The following is a 20,772-nucleotide window of genomic DNA, read 5'->3' as shown; positions in this document are numbered from 1 at the left end:
TTTAGACAAGGAGTGGCATGTCTAGCTAAAGTTTTACAGAATGATTGGATGCTATTGTGAACACTGAAGAAGTGCTTGCAGAAGTGATCAGCTAGATGATAGTCAGTTTACTGGTGAGGTAGTAAATAACGTTGGTAGAGGTATAGTCACTCTGGTTGATGATTTGCGATTGGGTTTAGAGGCCAGTTATGAATGTATTACTGGAGATAAAGGAAAAATTGTAGAATAAAAATCTGAAGCATTGCGAGATGTCAGGATTTGCTGAGGGGGAAGGAAGTTTCTGACCAACAGATTGCTCTGATTTTAGTCTGTTTTCAAAGAAAGAGAACAGAGAAATATAGAAGCAATTTGAGGATCAGAAGAAAGAAAGTAAAAGTTCACCAAGCCACTCTTTGGACCAGTGAAACTTTACCAAGCCAGTCCTTAGCTTCTCAGTCTGCAGAGTCACTTTACACAAGGGTTCATCCTACACCTACAAGCATAGAGAAAATAACCTTGTTTTTATTCTAGGTACTTTCTTACTTGCAGACATTAATGAATACCTATCATTCTTCTAGTTAACCTTCTCCTCTTTGACATATTTGCACTTTGGCAACTACTAAAATACACTTTATTCCTCCCTTCATCTGACTCTAATTTCCACTATTCAGAATTTTTCAAATTTGCAACATTCTTACTGATCATCATCTAGTTTCTAAATGTTATACTTAATCTAATTTAATGACCCCCACCTGGTCCCAAGGTGCCTTTAGCAAAGTCCACACTTTTGCAAGTATTTAGATTATACTTCCTGTCTGAGTGAAACTTATTCCTTCCCTCCCATCAGCTTTGACAGCCCTGAAAAAGGTTAATTGGTATTTTCCTTCTGCCACTGACTGGCTAAGCCATTAATAACAGGCGTGTTCTGTTCTCTTCATTTTTACCTCATTCCTATATTTTTAAATATGCCAGCATTCTTATTAATTATCTCCCCTCTCTGACCACTGTGTAACATTTCTTTACGACATTTCCCTCCTTAACAGTTAAGCATTTAACCTAGCCACATCTGGCCAAAATATTCTACCTGTTCTATGTTCAAACTGGCCAGATCCAGCCTCTCACACCTACCCAATAATGTAATTCTAAAAATTAACAATCACATCATTGAAATCTCATAGCTACAAGAAAATGCATGATTAATTCAAAACAATGTGAATAAATAAACATTGCATTTGACAGAGTAATCTAAATGCTGAAGGGTTAATTTTCTCTCTTTCAAGCTTTTCAGTCAATATCAACAGATAACAACTCCCTGATGAAGAATTCTACCTGAGATGTTAGTCTCTTCTTTAGTCTCACAACAAACCAGTTTATTTCACTTCTGAACTGTTTATACATCACTGAGTTATATAGTAAAGAAGTCTACTACACACTAGTAAATGAAAATTCTGTTTCTATTTTCATTGACCTATTCTCAGCAAACTTGATTTAAAGTACTTCTCAAATGAACTATCTATCAGAACCTCAGTACTTTGATTACATAACCTACTACATAAATTACACTGTGTAACATTTTTTTTTTGTCTTTGGTCAGTAAGTGTTATTTTCTATTTGCTTCTATCTAGAAATCAAAGGAAATGACTACTATTCCCTTCAAACTTTGCTTTTGTGATCTGCACATCAATGTTTTGAAACTGACCTATTTTCCCTTACATTTCAGATAGATTCAACATTGAGTTGCTGAAGCAGAAATATGGATTCAGCAAATATTCTGCTCAATACTACATATTTCCCTGTCAGTTGCTTGAACTTAACCATTTGAGCATGTCCCTTAGTTGCTGACAATATGTGCATCTCTGAACACGAGCAGGAGTAATAGGAGAGCATCATAGCCATATGTTGAGAGAGATTCTTTGGGATTTAAATAAATGTAACAAAAGCAAAGTTTGAAGCAAATATTCGCCATTTTTCATACTTTCTAAGGGTAAGCAAATAGACAATAACAGTCGCTACCCAAGGACAAAAGTCATGTTACACAGTGTTATTTGTCAGTACTCCAATATCTTAACTACTCTACTCCTGCAGTATCTTCCTAATTAATGTACTCCTGAACTGACCAACATGTTCTACTACTACTACCACCTTAACATTCTGAGTACTTTAATCTTTATCACAAAACAGAAAAGCAAAAAAGACAAAACAAAAATGTGATTATTATACCTAAGAAACATTCCAATGGCATAAGTGAAGAGAAAAGCATAATCCAAACTTCCCAGCAGTGTTTTATAATCGGGTTCATCTGTTGAAAGATCAAAGTATAATTCTTAATAACAAAAGATGAATATTGAGTCAAAGAACTTGACTCCAGAATTATTTATATTGTAACATTAATATTTTACTTTTGATTACCAATACTCACACAATTCTTTTTCACAGTATTAATATGCATAGGCACAAGCACGGCTGTGTGGTAAGAAGCATGTTTCTCAACAACATGGTTCTGAGTTCAGTCCCAATGTAGGGCACCTTGGGCAAAGGTCTTCTAGTATAATCTTGGGCTGACCAAATCATTTGGTACACAGAAACTGAAAGAAGCCTATCGTATATATATATATATATATATATATATATATATATATGCGTATGTGTGTGCGTGCGTGTCTTTGTCCTTCACTGTTTGACAACGGGTGTTTGTTTATGTCGTGGTAACTTAGCAATTCAGCAAAAGTGATTGATAGAATAAGTACCAAGCCCTAAAACCTTTCAAAATGGTTCCCCAGCATGACTGCAGTCTACTAACTGTAACAAGTAAAATATAAAAGATACCGCAAACTGAAATACAGAAACCTTTCTTGTATTGTTTGAATACCATTTGAAGAGGTCCCTCAGCCAAAGAATTGTGATTTATATCTTATCACTGGTATTAAGCAGGGCATTGAAACTCTCCTGACTAGAAATGGTTTATCTGTCTTAAGAAACTTCTATAAGAGATGGATGAATGTGGGCAAATTTGGCAAGGATAAATGGGTTGGATTTGATGTATTTCGGATAGGTGCTATATAAGACACAGAAAACTCATGACTGCTCAGTGGAAATGTTATTTGAGTACTACACCGTGGTAGTAAAATAGCAAAAATTTTGAGAAATTAAAGCAATATCTTTTTTATCTCTTATTTGCTTCAGTCATTGGATTGTTGCCATGCTGGGGCACCACCTTAAAGGGTTTAGTCCAACAAATCGAACCTATTACATATTTTTATTAAACCTTATATTTATTTTATCAATCTCTTTTGTTGAACTGCTAAGTTATGGAAATGTAAACACACCAACACTGGTTATCAAGCAGTGGTGGGGGGACAAACACATACACAAAGATACACACATGCACACACACACATATATGTATATACAGTATCTCACAGAAGTATGTACACCCCTAAAAAAATTCAGTAAAATTGCCATTACTCTGATAATATCAAAGGAAATCAAATGAAATTTATACCGAATAAAATATATCATACATGCAAACATTATACAAATTTGGAACACAAAAAAATAAACATTTTCAAAGATATGAATGAAATATTAATTTTCAAACAATACAAAAATATGTACACTCTAAAGGAAATTTTCTATATTCAATCTTTTATCCACTTTTTTTTTTACTAAATTCAGATATTGCTGATAATTTCAATTCTAATGAATTATCTCTCCTGGCATTTTTGCACTAGTCATTGCTATTGCAGGTGAAAATCTTCTTCATTGTGATTAAAATGGCACCAAAAGGAAAAGAATTGTCTGAAGATTTGAAGAAAATTATTTTTAATTTGCACAAGAATGGTTTAGGATACAAGTTAATTGGCTAACGAATACATATTAGCGTAAACACAGTTACCAAAGTAATTCAGAAGTACAAAGCTACTGGATGGCTAAGCAATAAACATCGTCCAGGTCGTCCTTCTATTTTAACTGCACGTAATATTTGCCGCATTCAATGTTATGTGATGGACAACAGATGTACTGCTTCATCTTTGATCCAAGAAGTGTCTTCTGTTAGTGGAAAGAGTTTATCTGTGCAAACAGTTCACTGAAGTTTGAACCAGTGTGGTCTTCATGGACGTATTCCCCGTAGGAAACCTCTCTTCACTACCAGGCATAAATCCAGTCGTCTTTCTTTTGCTGAAACCTATGTGAGTAAGGGGAAGGAGCTTTGGAATAAAATTCTTTTTCTGATGAGACTAAAATCAACTTGTTTGGGTTAGATGGTATTAAATGAGTATGGTGACAACCAGGTGAAGATAATAATGACAAATGCACTGTGCCTACCGTGAAACATGGTGGCGGAAGTGTTATGCTTTGGAGATGCATGAGTGCAGTTGGTGTGGGAGGACTCACATTTATTCTTTTCTACTCTAGGCACAAGGCCCAAAATTTTGGGGGAGGGGGCTAGTCGATTAGATTGACTCCAGTACACAACTGGTACTTAATTTATTGACCCTGAAAGGATGAAAGGCAAAGTCGACCTTGGCGGAATTTGAACTCAGAACTTAAAGACCGATGAAACACTGCTAAGCATTTCGCCCAGCGTGCTAATGTTTCTGTCAGCTTGCCACCTTAGGACTCACATTTATTGAGAGAACAATGGATTCAAGGCTTTATTGTGACACATTGCAGAAAACAATGCTGAAAAGTATCAAAGAACTAAGAAGACATTTCATGTTCCAACATGATAATGAACCGAAACACACTTCAAAGATGATGACTAAGTTTTTATCAGATAAAAAAGTAAAGGTATTGCCTTGGCCTACCATGTCACCTGATTTAAACCCAATAGAACATCTGTGGGATGTTTTGAAAAGGAAGGTTAATAGGAAGAAACCCTGCAATGTAACACAGTTGAAAGACATCATTCAGGATGAATGGAGGTCAATTTCATTGGTTATATGTGGAAATTTAGTTGACCTATGTCCAGTAGACTTAATGCAGTCTTTGAAAGCAAGGGCGATCACACCAAATATTGAATATAGCAAATGATCCTTTATGGTGTACATATATTTGTATTGTTTGAAAATTACTATTTTGTTCATATCTTTGAAAATGCTTATTGTTTTGTGTTTCAAAATTGTATAATGTTTGCATGTATAATATATTTTATTCAGTATAAATTTCGTTTGATTTCCTTCATTATTATTTACAGAGTAATGATAATTTTACTGAAATTTTTTAGGGGTGTACAAACTTTTTTAGGGGTGTACAAACTTTTTTAGGAGTGTACTGTATATATACATACACAACAAGCTGTTTTCAATTTCTGACTACCAAATCTACTCACAAGGCTTTGGTCAGCCCGTGGCTATAATAAATACTTGCCCAAGATGCTGTTCAGTGGGACTGAACCTGGAATCATGTAGTCAGGAGGCAAATTTAGTACACAGCCATAGATTCAATATACTGTTACTTTTGAAAAACATTATTTTATACTTGAAATTTTTGAAGCATAGAACTAGCCAAGCCAGTTGTTAGCTGTCAGGACATTGCATCCTTCAAAGATTCCATGCTTTCTGAAATACACCAACACCATTCCTGACATGTCTGTGCAACTCTTTCCTCTTTATGACTCTTTTACTGTTCACTTTTCTGTCTTTTTGTGTACTGTGCACGTAATTTTGGCTTTCATTGCTGTCTTTCTTTACTTATTGCTACTTTCTGTTCTCTCTTTTAACCTTTTCCAACAAGTTGTAGCATATCTGTGCATTGTATACAATAAGTTCATCATCATCATTATTATTATTATTATTATAACTATTCAAATTCTGCCGATGTCGACTCTGCTTCTCATTCTTTTGGAGTTTATAAAATAAGTATCAGTTGAGCACTGGTGTCAATGTAATCAACTAGATCCATCCTTGCAAAATTTTAGGCTTGGTGACTATAGTAGAAAGGATTATTATTATTAGTAGCAGTAGTATAAGGTGGTGAGCTGGCAGAATTGTTAGCATGCCAGGTAAAATGCTTAGTGGTATTTCACCTGTTGCTACATTCTGAGTTTAAATTCTGCAGAGGTCAACTTTGCCTTTCATTCTTTCGCGATCGATAAATTAAATATCAGTGAAACACTGGGGTTGATGTAATCAACTAGTCCCCGCCTCCCCACAAATTTCAGGCCTTGTGCCTTTAGTAGAAAGGTTTATTATTATTATTATTATTATTATTAACAGAATTGATATCAGTGCTGGTGCCATGTAAAAAACACTGGTGCTGGTGCCATATTAAAAGCGCTTGTGCTGGTGCTACATAAAAAGCATCCAGTTCACTCTGTAAAATGGTTGGCATTAAGACAGGCATCCATCCATAGAAACTATGCCAGAACAGAAAATGGAGCCTGGTGTGGCCCCTGGCCTTACCAGCTCCTGTCAAATTATCCAATCCATGCCAGCATAGAAAATGATGATTATCATTATTACGAAATTTTAAAATGCTCTTGTCAACCAATTACGTATAATAAAACATTGTTATAATTTTACGTAGGAATATATATAGGATAGCTTCATTATTATTAGTATTATTAGAGCTGGCGGAATTGTTGGAGCCTTGTGGAGTTTATTCTGAACTCTTTACATTATGAATTCAAATTCTGCCAGGGGTCAACAAAATAAAGTACCACTTAAAGTACTGAGGGTTGATGGTACTGATTAACCCTACCACTCTCCTAAAAGGAGTTAGCCTTGTGCCTAAAACAGAAGCTACTGAAGGTGACAAGCTGGCAGAATCATTAGAGCATTTGCAAAAAAAATGTTTTATGGAATTTGTTCCAGCTTTTTACATTTGGAGTTCAAATCCTGCCTAGGTCAAATTTGCCTTTCATCTTTTCAGGGTTGATTAAAATACTGGACGACAATGGCATCAACTAATCCTCTAACACCATCTCTTTAAAATTTCTGGTTTGTGTCTAAATCAGAAGCTTTTATTTTTTTGTTTGAAAATTGGGTAGTTGGATACTTCTGGTGTCATGCAGACTGAATCAAAGTTTTGCCTCACAAAAACAATATTTCAACTTAAGGCGGCGAGCTGGCAGAAACGTTAACACGCCGGGCGAAATGCTTAGCGGTATTTCGTCTGCTGTTACAGTCTGAGTTCAAATTCCGCCGAGGTCGACTTTGCCTTTCATCCTTTCGGGGTCGATAAATTAAGTACCAGTAACGCACTGGGTCGATGTAATCGACTTAACCTCTTTGTCTGTCCTTGTTTGTCCCCTCTATGTTTAGTTCCTTGTGGGCAATAAAGAAATGAAAAACAATATTTCAACTCCTTTCTATGTTGCCAAGGATTCTCCATCTTAACCATGCACCTATGATGACCCTTAGTCTTTTTTTTTAAAAGGTGGATCTAATTTTATTACCACAGTCTATATTCAATTTGATATCCAACAACTTGGTCAGATTCTTTATTGGTGTTATTTAACCTTAAGTTAGACTTGTGAACGAAGTTGTTTAGGCCAGGGGTTTTCAAACTGTGGGCAATTTGATTTTATATATGTTTTTTAATCGAAATCTTTTAATTGACAATAAACCTATTTGTTAAATACTGTTAAATAAATAAATGTAAAAATATATGTTATTTTAAGCAAATATTTATGTATAAATTTCATAAGCGTTTATAAGGGGGTCCCTAAGGTAAAGCCTGAAATATAAAGGGGTCTGCAAGTCAAAAAGTTTGAAAACCCCTGGTTTAGGCAATGACTACAATGACGTTGTTTAGCTCCAGGTCCACTCTGATCCAAGAGAACCATGATTAAAGGTGCTCCAGCATGATCATATTATTTAGCCTAAGGTCAGCTCTGGCTGAGCAAACCTATGATCAAACCTGTTCCAGCTATGACCATGTTGTTTAGTCCAAGGTCAGTCTTGACTGATCAGGTCTATGAATCAAAGCTGTTCCAGCCAAGAACGTTCTATATGTATTTTTTTCCTTCCAAACGTTATATCTATAGGAACATATTATCAAAGGTGTTCTTCCTTTTCTTAAGATGGCACATGTAATAATATGAAGGAGATTTGGCTGTTATTTCCACCAAGTCAGGTGGCCTTGTAAAAAGGTTCTGCTAAAGATATGTGAATGTATACACACACACACACACACATAGAGAGAGAGAGAGAGAGAGAGAGAGAGAGAGAGAGAGAGAGAGAGAGAGAAGAGAAAGAGAGAGAGAAGAGAAAGAGAGAGGGAGAGAGAGAAGAGAGAAAGAGATAAAGATATATAAAAAGAAATAACTATTATTTAAAAAGCTGGCAAGTTTTAAAAATGAATTGGGTACATATTTTCAATAGAAAATTGATTCTTAATAAACACAACATTTTATTATGCTTAAAAGAGAAACAATTGATTATTTTGATTGTTCAAAAGCATATCACTAGATATAATTCTGCTCAAAATGTTTGAAGTTTAATTTTAAAAATAACATCACAATTTTTATACCACTACCATTACCACCATTGCCACAACCCAGAAGATTTTAGTTAGCCCAAGATAAGATACCACACAGTGAGATTGAACTTGGAACCACATGATAGTGAAACAATCTTAACTGCACAGCTATGCCTTATCAGTCTCTTTTGATGAACTGCACTAAGTTACAGGGATGTTGTCAAATGGTGGTTGGGGACAAACACAGACACACACACACACACAACTGGCTTCTTCCAGTTTCTGTGTACCAAATCCACTCTCAAGGCTTTGATCGGCCCAAGGCTATAGTAGAAGTCACTTGCTCAAGGACCCATGCAGTGGGACTGAACCGAGAACCATGTGGTTAGGAAGCAAGTTTCTTACCACACAGCCATGCCTATTATTTTAATTCTCTGTCTGAAGAATTACTAATAGATGTCCTACATGTTTTTCAACTTGTATACCTCTGTAACTCCTGTAAGGTAATGAAACATGTAATGGGGAATAAAAAATACCAAAATACCAGTCTTTTGTGTGTGTGTGTGTGTGTGTGTGTGTTCATGTGCATGCTCACACACACACACACATAAAAACTAGATTCTTCTAGTATAAGACAATATTTCTTGTAATTTATTAAGCCTACTTTTAGGACAAAATTATTTTTAGACTGACGTGTGATTTATTTTTACACACTAATATAGATAAGTTAAATATTGGTATCAGAAAATTTTCCTTGGGAAAAAGTACTCCCTTCTAAGTACAAAGTTGTAGTTTATTATCAAGGAAAGTGTTGAACATTAACACAAAAAAATCTATAAACTGAATGGCTTTCTTTTAAGTTAGTCTTCTCAATTCCTTTAATTCTTTCAGCAGAGATTCAGAAAATTATTACTAAAACTTAACTTATCAGTTGACTGCTTCGCATTAGCAACACAAATTTTATAAACACATTTGTATTGATCTCTCTATCATCATAATTCAAGTGACTATATCTATTAACTCAGTTTAATTAATCATGCTGATTCACCTTAACTGAACACAAAAAAGGGCCATGGAAGTGAAGTGAAACAAACTAACAATCACACTAATAGTGATACTCCAGCATGGCCTCAGTCTCTGGCTGAAACAAGTAAAGGTAAAAAGCTGTATTTAATCTTTTATCTTTTACTACTTGTTTCAGTCGTTGAACTTTGGCCTTGCTGGGGCATAGCCTTGGATCAACCTCTGTACTTGTTTTAAAGTCTGGTACTTATTCTATCAGCTAATTTATGAGGACATAAATAAACCAACACCACTGGTTTTCAAGCAGTGTGAAGAAAAAACAAACACAGGTGCAGATACACATACACACAATGAATATGCTTTCTACCTATCAAATTCACTCATAAAGCAATGGTTGACTTGGGGCTGTAATAGAAGATAATTGGTGAAGGTGCCATGAGGCAGGACTGAACCTGAAACCACATGGCTGCAAAGCAGGTTTTTTAACCACACAGTCATATAACAAAGAACCTTTTGTATTAGTGAGAGGAAGGGGGGTAGTTATCCTCAAACCAAAAACTTGAACTGAATGCTTATAGCAAAGAGGGCTCCACAAAAGGTACCCATGGTGCCAAGTGGTGGTGCTAGACCATGTGATATGTTAAATCTACCAGCCAAAATTGCTCTCTTAGAAGTTATATAACTCTTCTTAATTAGTTAATGTTCTCTTTACTTCAAACCCTACCATCAATTCCCTTCACCTAATCACATTTTTGTTTTCATATGAAGATCTTTTAATATTTTTTGTTCTTGAAGTCAACGATTCAATTAGATTTGATGTGTGGTCAGTTCATGCATGCCTACACATGCACACAGAGGAAGAAGCACTCTCTCAAGAAGCTGGAATAATGGAACAGTGAACTTTCTTCAGTCATCACTATCTTCATTAGTCATAGCTATCTTAGTCGGTCACTACTACCCTTTGCAATCATCACTATCTTTTTCAGTTATCACAATCTATTATCAGTCATTAGTACTTTCTTTAATCTCCACTACTTTCCCCAGTCTCTGCTACCTTCAATAGTCATCAGTCTTAACATCAGTCAACACTACCTTCCTTAGTCATCACTTATTGCTACCTTCCTCTATTATCACTATCTTTATAAATCATTAGTCTCCATCAGTCATCATTATCATCCTTTATCATTGCCTACTTCCTCAGTTATCACTACTTTGATCAATCAGTACTACCATCATCACTCATCCTTATATCTTCCTCACTCATTACTATCTTCCTCAATCATCACTGTCTCCATCAGTCATACCTACCATCACCAACTGTTATTACTATCTTCCTTAGTCATCACTGTCTCCATTAATCATCACTATCATCATCAGTCATCACCATCTTACTTAATTAATTACTATCTCCACGAACCATTCCTATCTACATCAATCATTGTTATGATCTTCAATCATTACTAACATCATCAGTCATACATACCTTCACCAGTAATCAATCAAGCAGTAATCCAACCAGTTCTTTTGTTATTAAATCAATTTCTGTTGTTAACAAATTGTTCTGTCCAGATTTTAAATGCTGCAGTGATGCCCCATTAATCTCTCTCTCTCTCTCAGAGTTGTTAGCCATTAAACATACAATCAGCAGTTAATTAGCCAGTAACGGCTACCTAACTGATCACTATCTAGTTTTTGTTGTCTCATAAATTCCTCATCTCTCTGATGACCTCTAAACTAGGGACCTCAGAAATGTAGCCCTTAGGCTGTACCTGGCCCATGGAATTAAATGTCACTAGTGACTGCTCAGAGATAAACCCTTCGTTGGTAACATTGTACTGTCACTACCAGTGACTGAGATCAGAATGTGTTTGTTGTACATTTCTCATACATGCATACAAAGTGTACAAGGCTGTTCTATGAACAGAAAGTTTGACGATTGTCAATATTACTATAGTCAATATTTTCCTGGGAACATGACAGTACATGTTGCATTCAGTAAGCATCTGTAATAGAGGCTACAAAATTTGCATCAGTTTAAGTATATAAAAAAAGATACCGTTTTTGTCAATTCTTCATCTTAATAATGATTTCTCTTTTCTTTTCCTTGTTTGAGTCATCAGACTGCAGCGATGGAAATTTTACAAGGTAATAGTATCAGACCCCATGAGTGTCAATGTAAATTTTTTTCATTTGGATTAAAACAATATAAGTGGCACTGGTTAGGTATTACGTCTCAAAAGTGAAAGCATTCTAGTTGAACAAATTGACCCCAGGACTTTTTTTTAAAGCCTGTTACTTATTCTAGTGGTCTCTTTAGCTGAACCACAAAGTTATGTAGGATGTAAACACACCAACACCAGCTGTCAAGCAGTGGTAGGGACAATCACAGATGCAAAGACACACATACATATATACACATACATATACACACATACTTAAATTATATGACAGGCTTCAGGTTTTTTACAGTTTCTGTCACTCACAAGGCTTTGATTGGCCTGAGGTTATAAAGGAAGACATTTGCCTAAGAAGCCACACAGTGGGATTGAACCTGGAGTCATGGGGCTAGGAAGCAAACTTCTTACCACACAGCCAGTCTGTGTCTATAATCAGTAAAAAAAAAAAAAACCCACAGAATTATATATATGTATATGAATATTATATTATTAATCTTCTATCTTTTACCTGTTTCAGTCATTGGACTGTGGTCATGTTTGAGCACCACCTTAAAGGGTTTAGTCAATCAAATCAACTCCAATACTTGTTTTTAAGTCTGTTACTTTATTGGTCTCTTTTGTCAAACCACTAGGTTATGGGGACATAAACAAATCAATGCTGGTTGACAAGTGGTGGGAGGACAACTACAAACACACACATGCACATGGTGAACTTCCACACAGTTTTTGTCTATTAAATTTACTCACAAGGCATTTGTTGGGCTGAGTTTATAGAATTAAAAAAATGGTCAAGGTGCCACACAGTGGGACTGAACCCAAAACCATGTGGTTGCAAAGCAAGTTTCTTAACCATACAGCCATGCCTGAATTGTCTCTTAAAAAAAAATTATAAAAAGTTATCTATATATATAAAATTCTTTGTCTGTCTGTCTGTCCTCTATGCATTCTCAAACAGCTCAACCAAATCAAATCAAAATTTTCAAGGTAATAGTATCAGACCCTGTGAGCATCAACATGTAATTTTTTTTTTTTGATTTGGATTAAAATAATATAACATTGGCACTGGTTAGATATTACATGTCAAAAGTGAAAGAATAAGATCTATATTGTAATCTGTATATATATAAAATTCTTTGTCTGTCTGTCTGTTCCCCATGTATTCTCAAACGGCTTGACCAAATCAAATAAGATTTTACAAGGTAATAGTATCAGACCCCATGAGTATCAACATGTAATTATTTTCTTCATTTGGATTAAAACAATATAATAGTGGCACTGGTTAGGTATTATGTCTCAAAAGTGAATGAATAAGATCTATATCGTCATGTGATATAATACTGTTTCACTTTCATTCTAATGTGATAAACCTATATTGTTTCACTTTTAATTCTAATGTGATAACACTAAGATCATCTCATTTCTATTATATTTATTTATGAGACTTTCCCAAGATCTGCAGCACATCAAATGGAGTCTCAATACAGAAGGGAGATGAAACTTTCTCAAGATCAGCAAAGGCATGCTGCAGCATGTCAAATGGAGTCTTCAGAGAGAAGGGAGATGAGACTTTCCCAAGATCAGCAAAGACATGCTGCAGTACTTAATGCAGAATCCTTAAAACAACGTTTTAATGATTGGACAAAGGTCCAATAGAATAGCTCTCAAAAACAGAGCACGTACAAATTTCTTCCTCACAGCTCCTGGAGCTGCTTTCAGATATGATCCATCCCATTCTTATAAAAATGATATTTTTGCCCAATCCACCATCCAAGGTTGGTACATTTTTAGTCACTCCAAAAGGATGAAAGGCAAAGTTGACCTTGAAAAGATTTGAACTCAGAGGAGTTTTAAATTACTGTGAGGCATTCTATTTGACGCTTTAATGACTTGACCAATTAACCACCTCGAGCCAGTTTGTTGCATTAAGCCAATTCATTGCCTTAAACCAATTAGCTGATCAGTTGTTTTATACCAACAGATTGCCTTAAGCCAATTAAAGCAATTTGCTGCCTTAAGCTGATTCAATGCCTTAAATCAATCAACTAGTGCTAAGTTAACATTTACACTAGCCATGTCTAGTCCAAATATTCTACCTGTCTTATGCTAAACTGGCCAGATATGGCCTATCACACCTACCCTACAATGCCATTCTAGAAATGAATAATCCTATGATTGAAATCTTGAAGAGTTAAGCTGATTCATTGCCTTAACCCTTAAACTGATTTTCTGCCTTAAACCAAATCATTGCCTTACACTGATTCCTGCCTTAGTTACATACAAAAACTGAGATATAAGACAATTTTAGAATCTGTTCAAAGAAGAAAGGACAACAATCCATGTAGACAAATGAGGTCGAGGGATTAAAATAAAATTTTCTGATTTTTTTTTCTCTTTTGATAACAGTCACATTAATTGAAAAACTTACCAAATGGAGCCCAGCCTGATGAATTTGATGAATTATGATGGAGAACATTCTGCAAATTAAATTATATATTTTCAGTTGTAATATTTGAATTATAAAATATGAACTAATACAATAACTGATAGTGCTTTTTATATTTTGATTTGTGTTCCTTCATCAAACATCTTCAAATGATCCCAAACAAAAAAATAAAGTAAATAAAAAATTGCAGTCACTACAGGTACAAGTGTGGCTGTGTGGTTGAGGAGTTAGCTTCCCAATCATATGGTTCTGGGTTCAGTCCCAATGCATGGCACCTTGAACAAGTGTCTTCTACTATACCTCAGACCAACCAAAGTCTTGTGAGTGGATTATGTAGATGGAAACTGAAAGAAGCCCATCACATACATACATACATGTATGTATGTATGATTGTGTCTTCTCATCTCGACATTTCTTAATAGTTGTAAATAAATGCCACTGTCATACAAGCTGTGTTATACATGTCCAATATTTTGCAAAATCTTTTCTGTCTATGGAAAAACATTACCTTACTTGGACACTGATGGGGGTTGGTGACAAGAAAGACATCTCACTATACAAAATGTGCCTCAATAATCTCAGGTCCATGCAAGTATGGACAAGTGGACTTTACAACAACATTGATGGTGATGTTAACTCTTAAACACTCAAGAACAGTAGTTACCTAGCCAGTAGTGACTACTTAATTGACCAATAACTACATTTATTGGGTTACCATATGGAATTTCTACCAATTCCTTTTCTTCAAATGGAACATAGTCCCTTCCATAATGGCAGTAGAATCTATGCTAGGTTTACTTTGAGGTGATTTTGCTTCCAGGCTTGGAATTTCCTCTCAAATCCTCAATAATTTTAGTTGTGAGAACTAGGTCATCAGCATACAGGAATTCCTAGGGGCAGGTGGTCTAAATACTTTTGATGCCAATCTGTACAAGACTGCCTCTAGTTCTATCATACACACTTCATGTTTTTAAGTGATCTAAGTTAAATTCTTTCATCAAAATTTCATGTTAAGTTCCATAATGGCAAAGTTATTTTGATAAATTTTTCATTATTTTCAAAATTAAAAGAAGCTAAGACAGTGTATTTCAACAGAAATATGGTTACAAAAGGGTGAAAGTCTCATGTTATCGACTGGAAACATAGAGAGGAGGTAAGAACTGAGTCTTGATAGACAACAACCTGCAAGCTAGATTTCACAATTATCTTGTTAATTCACACCTGTACATGACTTGCTCAGCTGGAACATGCCATTCAACTAACCCTAGTTTCTTTAGCAATCACCCGACTACTGAGTACAGGACTTTTGTCAAAAGCCTTTTCTCGGCCAACAAATGAAAAGCAAAGTGGTATACTCCAAGGTAAGTTCTTCTGAAGTTGTCTGATTAGGTAGGAAGACATTAGTGGTACCTCACCCTTACACACACACACACACACACACAGAGACTGCATCACATTTCTTTACTCGTGCTATAAACTCTTTCTGTTACATTTATAATATCGTCTGTCAATTTGATGCCTCAGTAATTTCCTTTCTAATGCATCTCCTTTGTTCTTACCACAGTTCACAATCATACAACTTTATCAGTCAGTGTACTATGTGATTTATGTCAATGACTTATATTACCACCACATAAGTGAGGTATGAATGTATCGGGGAATGTAGGTTATTGAGTATGTAAGGATCATAAAACAGTGACATTTGAAATTTTGTATTGTGTATGTAAGGATCATATAAAAATGACATTTGACTGTGAGGCATGACTGTATTGGAGAATGTAGTTTATTGAATATGGAAGAGGCATTAAAACAGCAAGATATGATCCTATTGGATAATATAGGTTACTGCGTATGGAAAGATCATTAAGACAGCAAGGTATGTATTGTGTATGGAAGAATCATAAAACAGTGACATGAAATTTTATCATGTAACTTCTCTCATTCCGCCACCTGTGTAACAAGGCAGGTACTAGATCTACCAAACCTATCAAGTGCTGGTGCCACAATAAAAGGCATCTTGTACACTGTGTGAAGTGGTTGGTATTAGGAAATAGCACTCAACCATAGAACCATGCCAAAAATATAATGTGTGAGCAGTGTGACCCAGAACCATTTAGAAGGTCAACAACTGTACAAAGGAACTGATTAAAACTGTGAGGATTTGTCCGACCCATGTTAACTTGGAAAAGCAAACATGAGATGATGATGACAATAATGATAATGATGTCCAACCCATGCTAGCATGGAAAGCGGACGTTAAACGATGATGATGATGATGATGTGACAGGATAAAAGGGTAATGACTCCCTTCAGTCATGAATGACCATGGGATTGCACCTAGAAAATTCCTCTCCAAGGCACAAGTCTGGGCAAAGTTGTTTACGGAAGACCAGCAGTCGCCCATGCATACCAACATCCCCTCTCCATGTCACTGATGTTATCCAAAGGAAAGGCAAAGGCTGATACAACTTGGCACCAGTGACATCACAACTCATTTCTACAGCTGAGTCAACTGGAGCAGCGTGAAATAAAGTGTCTTGCTCAAGAACACAAAACACAGACCAGTTCAGGAATTGAACTCACTATCGCATGATCATAAGCCTGATGCTCTAACCACTGAGCCATGTGCTCATACATTAACATGATAAAGATATGATAAAACTATATTAAAGAAATGATTGTTATTGTGAGTATGGTGATTATTAAGGCAGTAAGTTAAAAAAAAACAAACTGTGTTGAAGATGTAAATAATTCTGTGTTTGTGTGTGTGTTGAGCATTAAGACAGTGTGCTATGTTGTGTGTATATAATGATGATTGAAACAGTGATGTATATTTGTATGTACTGGAAGATGAAGGTTATTCTGTTTTCTGATCAGTGAGGCAGTAAGATAAGGCTATACTTAAGAATGTAGGTAATTATCTAAGGTGATGACATCTGAGACAGTGTCATATAAGCAGTTAGAGAATAAAGGTTACTGTGTGACAGGTTATCAGTTACACACTGTGAGGTATGACTTCACTAATGAATGTATGATGATGATTAATGTACTATAGTATCATTATCCTGGAGAAAATATGCTGCGAGTGGAGAATGTCATATGTATAAAAGGAATGTCAAGCATTTGAAATTGTTGGAAGCAGTGGCAGTGAAAGTGGTTAGCCTAGTGGTGAGGGTGTTGCACACTTAATTGCAAGATCATGGTTTCAATTTCTGAACTGGATGGTGCATTGTGTTCTTGAGCAAAGCACTTCACTTCACACTGCTCCAATCCAATCAGCTGTAAAAGAATAACCCTGTAATGCACTGGTGTCTTGTTCAGGGGGAATGTTATGAGCTTGGTCGTTTATCATCATTTATTTAATGTCTGTTAGCCATGCTGGCATGGGTGGGATGGTTTGAGAGGAGCTGGCAAACCAGAGGACTGTGCTGAACTCTACTATCAACTTTGGTATGGCCTCTATGGCTTGATGCTCTTCCTAATGCCAACCACATTGATTATGATGAGGAGGATGAGGATGAAGGTGTAACAGGAACAGAGCTAGAAAGACAGTGAGTTAAGTGGTGAAGACTGAATTCAAGAAGTTGAACTTCATGAAGGAGCTGTTAAAAAACTATGATGAGTGGTGATTCACAGGGCTGGAGAAGATCCATGCACCAGGGGGAGCATAGTTAAATGGTTGTTGAAATAGTGGTAGTGGTAGAGGGTGGGATGTATATTATGTATATGGGGGATCTTATGCCCATTATATTCCTGATTGTCTCCATCAATTGGAGAATGTAGGCTATTGTATATGTTATTCTTTGGGGGTTTAGTTGATACCTGTGTATGTGGGTATTTTGAAAATACCTCAAGGAGTGATGACTGTGTCTTGTATAGTTACAGGCTGCCCTTTGGCAAGATATAACACTCGTTCAGCCACCCTGTTAGGGATATGGCAAAGTTATGGTGAACTCAACTGAGCCAACAGTGCTTCTTACAGTCATGCTGAGCAGAGGAATCCTAGAAAATCAATGGTCAGGATCACCAAGATCTATCAAGATAGTATCTGAAATGCCTCCATGGTTGTGTAATCAGATAATGAAAGATTCACTATGACTCAAGCTCCCAATTAAAATTCAAAATAGAATTAGACAGTGACAAAGAATCATGGGAATCTGTGAGAGCAGAGAAAAAAAAAATGTTGATACTATCAACCATCATACTTGACTGACCTACAGAAGATGAAAGGCAAAACTGACCATGATAGAATTCAAATTCAGAACATAAAAAGCAGGAAGGAATACTGTGAAAAATTTGGTTCAACTGCAGTAATGGTTCTGCTGGCTCACCATCTAAATAAATGATGGCATCAAATTTGGCATAAGGACAGTAATTTTAGGAGAAGGGGATATGCTGATTACATCAGTCTCAGTGTTCAATTGGTACATATTTTATTGACCCCAGACAGATGAAAAGCAAAGCTGACCTTGGTAGGATTTGAACTGAAAATATAAAGAGATGGAAAAAATGCTGCTAAGCATTTTGCCAGCATGTTAACAATTTTACCAGCTTGCTACCATAATAAATAACAATGATAATTCCTTCATTTAATAATAATTGTTTCTAATTTAAGAATAAGGCCAACAAATTTGAGGGGAGGTGTTTAGTCAACACCACTGGTCCCAGTACTTGACTGGCGCTTTATTTTATCAAACCATAAAAGGATGAAAGGCCCAGTTAACCTCAACTGGATTTGAACTTGTAAAGAACAGGAATTAATACAGAAAAGCATTTTTTCTTATGTTCAGATGATTCTGCCAATCTGGAGTTTAAAGGTTGAGCATTGTAATGATTTAGAATTCAAAACAAAAGTTTGCACCAAACTGAGGAAGTGTTAACTTACCTTAACTACACTAATGGGTTTCCTTGAAAGATGATACGATGAATAGCATAAAAAAGTAGATACCATAATGAAGATTTTATATCTGCAAAGAACAACATCATCATTAGATTCTTGTTTACAATGTGAGTGTGTGTTTGTGTATATATATTTATATATGAAAATCTTGGTTATAAGATGACAATGTTATTTAGAAACACACCTGACAAAATTTCATCTTTTAATCATCAGTTGGTTGTTAATTCTTTTCTAACAAATGAGATATTAGGATTTCCTTACCGTCTGGTTTATGTGTTACAGTTTTGCTCCCGTAGCCTCCACCCTCTATCTTTTCTTCATTCCATTCGCTCTAATAAAAGACTGGAGATGGCAAAGGAACTTCTATGTAATTTCTTTGCCAACTCAATGTATCAGCCAAAATTCACACAACAAACTACCATGTGGTCCCTTAAAATAGGGAGCACATGTTTTAAATATTAAATCTCAGAACAAGATACTTCAATTCAGATAGTCCCAGCAAGAAATACAGACAGCTCCAGCTACTTTGTTCAATCAGCTAACCCCATATGCATAACTCACAAAAGTTATTCAACATCAAACAACTTACTTGTTTTTTCAAATGCAATACTTTACTCCCAAAAGTAGTATTGAGATTGCTAACCTCTTATTCACAGTTTCATTTCAAACAGAACTATAGTGATGAAATATTCAAAATTGAATGCTAAAAAATATCTCAGGTCAAATATTTTAAATGTACAAATATAATATGGGCTGAATGTTTTCATTTGATCTTAGTTTGTAGTAATACTTTCCTTAAACTTAGGATTAACATATCTCTATTTTAAAGGGAGTAGAACTTTGTTGAAAGACAGTTGGTTACATTGAGCTGGTTGTGCAACTTGCATGCTGATTTAACCAAATTTAAGGTTTCACAATTAGGAAGATTATCCAGTCATACAATATCAGCTTTAACCCTTTTGATACCATCTCATCTGAAATAGCCCATAGTTCAGGCATACAATTTCACTGTTTTAAAATGATCTAAATTAAAACCGTCCATCAAAGTTTCATGCTAATTTATGTTCCAAGCACCATCTTAGATAATAACAAAGTTATTTTAGTAAATTCTTCATCATCTTTAAAATTGATTGAAACAAAAGAATCATGCTTTAATAAAAAATGGTGAAAAAAAGGGTTAAAATGATCTGTGTTACATCGTTGTTGTTGTCATCATCATCATTTAATATTTGTTCCACCAAAAATTTATGTTCCAAACACCAGCTTAATAACGGGCAAAGTTATTTTACTAAATCCTTCATTATTTTCAAAGAAAGAAAAGCCTTCTTGTTTTACAGAAATATGCTAACAAAAGAGATAAGCATACAAATAGCTGCTTAAATTTGAATATTTGTTTAACCAGAGCTACAGAAAAACTGTGATAGTTTTTCAAAATAGATAAACTTAATTTCAAATATGAGAATTGTCAGAACAAATGAAGAATAATATATTTCTTAGGATTTATATTTGTTGTTGGCATTCCGTCGCTTACGACGTCGAGGGTTCCAGTTGATCAGATCAACGGAACAGCCTGCTCGTGAAATTAACGTGCTAGTGGCTGAGCACTCCACAGACACGTGTACCCTTAACGTAGTTCTCGGGGATATTCAGTGTGACACAGTGTGACAAGGCTGACCCTTTGAATTACAGGCACAACAGAAACAGGAAGAAAGAGTGAGAGAAAGTTGTGGTGAAGAGTACAGCAGGGTTCGCCACCATCCCCTGCCAGAGCCTCGTAGAGCTTTAGGTGTTTTCGCTCAATAAACACAAACAACGCTTGGTCTGGG

General features: G+C 35.6%; 1 protein-coding gene across 4 annotated transcripts in view; it reads right to left on the bottom strand.

Annotated features, from left to right (window-relative positions):
* LOC106872525 (glucose-6-phosphate exchanger SLC37A2) overlaps positions 1 to 20,772 on the bottom strand; it is a 92,321-nt gene that overhangs the window by 53,446 nt on the left and 18,103 nt on the right. For 3 of the 4 annotated variants that reach the window (XM_014919546.2, XM_014919543.2, XM_014919544.2), the window contains exons 2-4: positions 18,932 to 19,013; positions 14,029 to 14,077; positions 2,200 to 2,278 (exon numbers count right to left, since the gene is read on the bottom strand). In XM_014919546.2, the coding sequence (XP_014775032.2) occupies positions 2,200 to 2,278; positions 14,029 to 14,077; positions 18,932 to 19,013 (210 nt within the window). The remainder of the gene's footprint in view (positions 1 to 2,199; positions 2,279 to 14,028; positions 14,078 to 18,931; positions 19,014 to 20,772) is intronic. The other variant, XM_052968393.1, reaches the window with a different exon arrangement.

This window comes from Octopus bimaculoides, chromosome 5, assembly GCF_001194135.2.
Source record: "Octopus bimaculoides isolate UCB-OBI-ISO-001 chromosome 5, ASM119413v2, whole genome shotgun sequence".
Classification (NCBI taxonomy): Eukaryota; Metazoa; Mollusca; class Cephalopoda; order Octopoda; family Octopodidae; genus Octopus; species Octopus bimaculoides.
Note: the sequence above shows the minus strand (reverse complement) of the source record. Positions and strands in the feature narration are given on the sequence as shown.